The sequence below is a fragment of the Brachypodium distachyon genome, chromosome 5, assembly GCF_000005505.3.
Source record: "Brachypodium distachyon strain Bd21 chromosome 5, Brachypodium_distachyon_v3.0, whole genome shotgun sequence".
In the NCBI taxonomy this organism is placed as follows: Eukaryota; Viridiplantae; Streptophyta; class Magnoliopsida; order Poales; family Poaceae; genus Brachypodium; species Brachypodium distachyon.
The window spans coordinates 22083856-22089855 of NC_016135.3; the positions used below are offsets into that span (position 1 = coordinate 22083856).

Consider the following 6000-nt stretch of genomic DNA (forward strand, 5'->3'; position numbering starts at 1 on the left):
TTTGCCTTTTCTCATGACTTGACTCGAAGGATTTGCCTGTTTTTTATTGACCAAATGCAAGAAGGGCGGCAAGATGCAGAGCACCTTAGCAGCTTAGCTTAGACCCTCGGAGAGCTTGCTAACAATAGTCCGCAAATATTGCAACTAGTATGATTTTACTAGCTAGCTAGGTGTCGTTAAACAGTTTTTCTTAAGTGTCTCATGTCAATAGGTCCTTTCTTGAAGGCATTGTTTTAGAGTGTCGCGTTTTGGTTGATCCCTTGTTATTCCTCCCGGTGAATTTGGTCCCATGCAATTGGTTTGTGTCAGGTGATGGAGAAATAGCTATCACGATCACGCTAGTTTAAAGAAGATGGCCTTCGGATTTTTACTTTTATTTTTTTAAGCTGATGTGTTCGTCCTAATGTGTGTCATCTTTTTAATGGTAATATGGATCTTTGTGCATTCGAGTATGCAGAGGCATTGAGAATTTTGCCTTCCTTTTTGAAAAAAAAAAGAGTGTCATGTTATGATCTAAGATGCATCAGAATCTATTGAGAAACACACATTTACACTAAGCAAGATAAAAACATTCGTTGTGACACAACTACATCTTCGGGACCCTTCTCCAGTCATGTGTCCCACATATTCTCGATAATACGCAGATCGTCATCATCTCTAATACTCATAGCCTGATTGCTGTTCCCGCCATTCTTCGTCGTTCTCTCACATCGGTTTAAAACATGTAATACCCCTCTTTGTGTAGAAGGCCAGGATACAAGAGTTTGATTGCAAACTCTATCCATAACCTACATTATATACTACAACCTCTCTAAGTCCAACTTGCAACCTACTTTCACATATATTCAATTAGCTAATGCCATGTGTTGTTACGGTAAAAAGGTAAAACCATTAGTAATAAATGTCAAGCCAATATTGATGTCCGGTGGGTAATTGCATTAATAACTTCTTTGACAATTTATTGTCGGGAGAAAGCATAAAAAATACACAAACAACATGTAAGACATGTAGGCATATCATACGGAAGTGGTATAGTCGGATGTGGTGTGTTCGTTGGTGAAGTCTTGTGCGTCTCGGGTGGTGGTGCAACTAGCATCGATGGTGATCTTGTGGGATCGTGGTCATATTGAGTGGTGCAATAGAAAATTCCTTCAGTATGAAACCATGTGACAGAAACTTGAGGAAGAATATACATTATTATTGGTCCATGGTTAGCAAATAAAAGTTTGCAAAAAAAAAAAGGTCCCAGATCCGCACGGGTTGAAGACAATTTTCAACGAGTTAAAGGGTCATTTTGCGCATGGCATGATTTTTTTGCGTCTTTTTTTTGTTTTGCATCATGTTCTTTTAACCGGCATGAGATTGTTTTGAGGGGGAGATGTGACACCATCTTCGGCGCCATCACCAACTATACTTTAATAGTAAAGAAGATATGATCGGCCCAAATATTATAGACCATCGACCAACTATATCCGAGTATTGGGCCAAAAGGAAATATGGGTGGAGACACTTCTTTTGAAAATTCAACTTAAATATTTATCTTAAAAACTAAACAAGATATTGTTGCAATTCTGAAATTTAAAGGAGGCTTGTGGGTCAACAGATTCAGCCTGCTTTTGGTCCGCCGCGAAGCACAGCGTGCCTTTCCTTCACAAGAAAAACATCATGTCTCGGTGTCTCCGGTTCAAAATTCAAGCATTCGTCTAATCAAACTGTATCAAGGGAGTCCTAGCAAAATTGCACTTTTTTTTTGAGCATTTTGCAGAACATCTTTGGCTGTATTATGATACATATAAAAGTACAAGATGACAAGACAACAAATGACGATGGGTATATAAAAGCAAAGATGACATTCTTTATCAAACGGCATTATCATAGTGTTGTCCATATTTTAGTTCCCATTTATTAGCTGCAGGACAACGAGAGATCGTACGATGCTGTTAAGTTTTGAATCGCGGAGACTTTTCTTAAAAATATGTTTAATCAATAGGATCTGCTGATTCCTAACTGTATATAATCGTTAATATAACAGCCTGCAGTAGACTCTGTTTCTTAATTCTCTTTTCTAAGCCTGCAAAAGATCGTTGTCAACGCTTAAAGAACCCCTGCAGTATGAGTTGACCAGAAGGTCCCAACGAGCAAGTTAAAAGCCAGCGAGCACAACGTGGCCCTGTAGCACTCTCAGCGTTCAAAGCAAAAACTGAAACAATAATGTCCTCGCTAGTACAAAAAATAAAAATCCGTTGTGTCTCAAAGATTCCTATTCGTGAGCAACACAGCTCTTCACGCGACAAGTTCCTGACAGTCTGAAAGAATCAGATTTCAAATTTTAAGCATAACGGATGTGGGTCAAACATAAAGCAAATGAACCACTCATATCTCGTACAGGTCTGCACTTTCATGCATAGCTGGATTATAAATCAGATCCTAGCTCAGTTGATCTTGATGTCCTGGACATGACAAAATGCATCCGGTCAAGTATCTTTGGCAGTTCTTCTGCAAATTTTGATTAACGGACAAGGGTTCAAGAAATTAATACTACTTCTTTCATGTTAACATTTATTACATCGAATCAGTTACGCTCCTACTATGTTAACACCTCAGTTACGCTACTACTATGTTAACACCGCTGGTTACTTAAGTCGTTAACGCGAAAGTAAGTAACTGAAGCCAAAAGAAAGAGTTAACTAGTTCTGCTGGAACAAGTGCTGGACAAAAGAAAGTTTACTACGGCTACTACGGCTCCAGCATATGTCTAAGTATACAAATACCCTTAAAAAAGGCATGTACAACTTACTCTCTAAATACGCTTGAAAGAAATGGAGGATAATTCACCGGGCGGCTCCGAGTCGATGGATACAGCAGCAACGACAAAAAGCCATCCAAGAAGTGTCAAAAAAGACTCGGGGGGAGCCACGAGCGATACCCCCGAGCACCGGGCCTTCCTCTCCTCTTTGCGGCTATATAAACTCTTCGCCGGGCTTGCCCATTTCCCCGCGCGGCGCAGAACTCCACCAACCAAACAGCCCCCGTCTCCACGGAGGAGACAAAGCTCAAAAAAACGCTCCTTCTCTCTCCCAACGCCGTAAATTACCCCCCCTGGGAGTTACCGGCCCCAACGCCTTAAAAGTCCGGGCAACGAAACCGCACGAGCGCAGCAGCAGAGCACTCTGCTTCCAGCCATGACGTCCTGCGCAGGCACCACGGCGGGGGCATCATGCCGAGATAACAACACGCAGTCCCATGGCTGCTGCGTCCTCATCGCCCCCTTGCTCGCCAAGGCGGGCGACGTCGTCATCCCGGTGGCCGCGGACGACGCGTCACCGGCGCCGCCGGTGCTCACGTGCAAGCCGGCGGGAAAGCTCGCCAAGGCGGTGAAGGAAGCCTGGTCCGTTTCGTTGGGCATCGCGCTCCCGATGATGCCGCCCGTGTCGGCCACGGCGGCCCGGGACGAGGCACGGTCCATCCTCGGCCTCGCATTCCCGATGATCCTGACGGGGCTTCTCCTCTACCTCCGGTCGATGATTTCGATGCTCTTCCTCGGCCGTCTCGGCGGGCTGGCCCTGGCCGGCGGCTCCCTCGCCATCGGCTTCGCGAACATCACGGGATACTCTGTCCTCTCCGGCCTCGCCATGGGCATGGAGCCGATATGCGGGCAGGCATTCGGCGCGGGCAATTACGCGCTCATCGGTGTCACCGTGCAGCGGACGGTGCTCCTCCTCATCGCCGCGGCCGTCCCAATCGGCGGCCTGTGGATGCACATGCGGCCCCTTCTTCTTCTATGCGGCCAGGACGCCGCCATCGCGGCCGTCGCCGAGACCTACATTCTGGCCTCGCTCCCTGACCTCCTCCTCCAGGCATTCCTCCACCCGGTGCGGATTTACCTCCGGATGCAGTCGATAAACCTGCCGCTCACGGTGTGCGCCACGCTCGCCATTGCCATCCACCTGCCCATCAACTACGCGCTCGTGACCGTCCTCGGCCTCGGCATCAGGGGGGTGGCAATGGCGTCCGTGCTGGCCAACCTGAACCTGCTGCTCCTGCTCCTCGCCTACATCTTCTTCAAAGGCGTCCACAAGCGGACCGGCAGCTTCTTCATGCTCTCCATGGAGAGCTTCCGTGGCTGGGGCGAGCTCATCACCCTGGCGCTGCCGAGCTGCGTGAGCGTGTGCCTCGAGTGGTGGTGGTACGAGATCATGATCCTGCTCTGCGGCCTGCTCCTGAACCCGCAGGCCACGGTGGCGTCCATGGGCATCCTAATCCAGACCACCTCGCTCATCTACATCTTCCCTTCGTCGCTCAGCTTCGGCGTGTCCACCCGCGTCAGCAACGAGCTGGGCGCGGGCAGGACGCAGGAGGCGAGCCGCGCAGCCACGGCGGGGATCATGCTCGGCCTGGCATTCGGCGCCTTCGCGTCCGCGTTCGCGTTCCTCGTGAGGAACGTGTGGGCGAGCATGTTCACGGCGGACCCGGCGATCATCGCGCTCACGGCGTCCGTGCTGCCGATCCTGGGCCTCTGCGAGCTCGGCAACTGCCCGCAGACGACCGGGTGCGGTGTGCTGCGCGGCAGCGCGCGGCCCAAGGACGCGGCCAGCATCAACCTCCGGTCCTTCTACCTGGTCGGGACGCCCGTGGCGCTGGTGCTGGCCTTCTGGTTCCACTTCGACTTCAAGGGCCTCTGGTTCGGCCTCCTCGCGGCGCAGGCCACCTGCATGGTCCGGATGCTTCTGGTCATTGGCCGGACCGACTGGGCCGCCGAGGCCAAGCGGTCGAAGCAGCTCACCGGAGCCGGAGCTGGAGCCGGCGACGTCAGCAGCGCCAAGGAGGGCAACGACAAAGTTGGCGCAGCCGGCGGAGACGAGAAGTCGCGCTTACTTATCGACGCAGACATCGAGCAATCGAATGATCAGCCTGATCGGTGTTGATAGCTACAGCGTCTGAGCCCGCATGTGTATTGTAATCTGCTCCCTCGCTCCCTCTCTCTTTCTCTCCACATTTTTATGTCCTCCCCTCTTCCCAAATATTTTGGCGAGGGGGAGGAACTAGAGGCTGCTGACAGGGGTGACGATTTTGTCTCCCAAATTGCTAATTTAGCCGTGTAAAGATTTTGCTGATTATTAGTGTTACCGAGATGGAAAATGCCCTAGCACTGGTAGTAGTAGTACGGAGTACGTATCTAACATGAGGGAAATTTTCAGACAACGGAACGAAACCGTTCACCGCTTTCCCCTTTCGCTTTGTTCTGGGTCGGTGTCTGGTCCAGGGAGGCCGGCCGGCCGCGTGACGACCGGGTCACCCAGCGCGGCACAAGCACCACGAACCAGGCTTCGCAAAACCATCCTGAAGGGGACCCTCCATTTTGAGCAACGCAGCCGTCCGTCGGCCATCAAATGGAAGAACCTCGCGGATTACTCTGCGACGGCGGGCCCCATCTGCGAGAAGGAATCGCGTTATAGCACGTGATTTGTGACTGTGGTCTGACTTGTAAGTGCTGCAGACCTGCAGTTTGTTGTTATTATTCTTATCCTAAATACGTACAGTAGAAACCATGAAGACAAAGTTAGAAAAATAAGATTCCATTCCATGATTTCTCTGGCATTTTCGCCTGCCATTTCTTGAAAAAAACTAAGGCAGCTGTCCTGCCTGTTTTCGAAGATATATATGATTGCTCTGACAACAAGGGCTGGGAATCTACCCACTAGTGCAAATTTTAAGAAAGAAGTTTAGCAAATATTAGTACTGCCTATTACATGTACTCCCTCCGAATTCATATTAATTGTCTCAAATTTGCCCAAATATGTATATGTTTAAAAAACATCTAGATATATGTAATATTTTGACAAGCGATATGGATCGGTGGGAGTATCTAACTTGGAGGTGGTCTTTTTGTCATTTAGATATCATGATTTTTTTAGGACGTTAACGCTATTAATTTTTGTCCGACCAAACTTTTACCAAGAGTCAACTTCTTTAGGACGTTAAAGGTATTAATTTTTGTCC

The 6000-nt window shown here is 49.0% G+C and overlaps 1 protein-coding gene across 1 annotated transcript; it reads left to right on the forward strand.

Moving 5' to 3' along the window:
* The first annotated feature begins 2969 nt into the window (after positions 1-2969).
* On the forward strand, positions 2970-5199 carry LOC100831696 (protein DETOXIFICATION 49). Its single transcript, XM_003580307.4, has one exon. It carries the CDS (start codon positions 3183-3185, stop codon positions 4923-4925), a length of 1743 nt encoding a protein of 580 aa, XP_003580355.1. The 5' UTR covers positions 2970-3182; the 3' UTR covers positions 4926-5199.
* Positions 5200-6000: the final 801 nt, after the last annotated feature.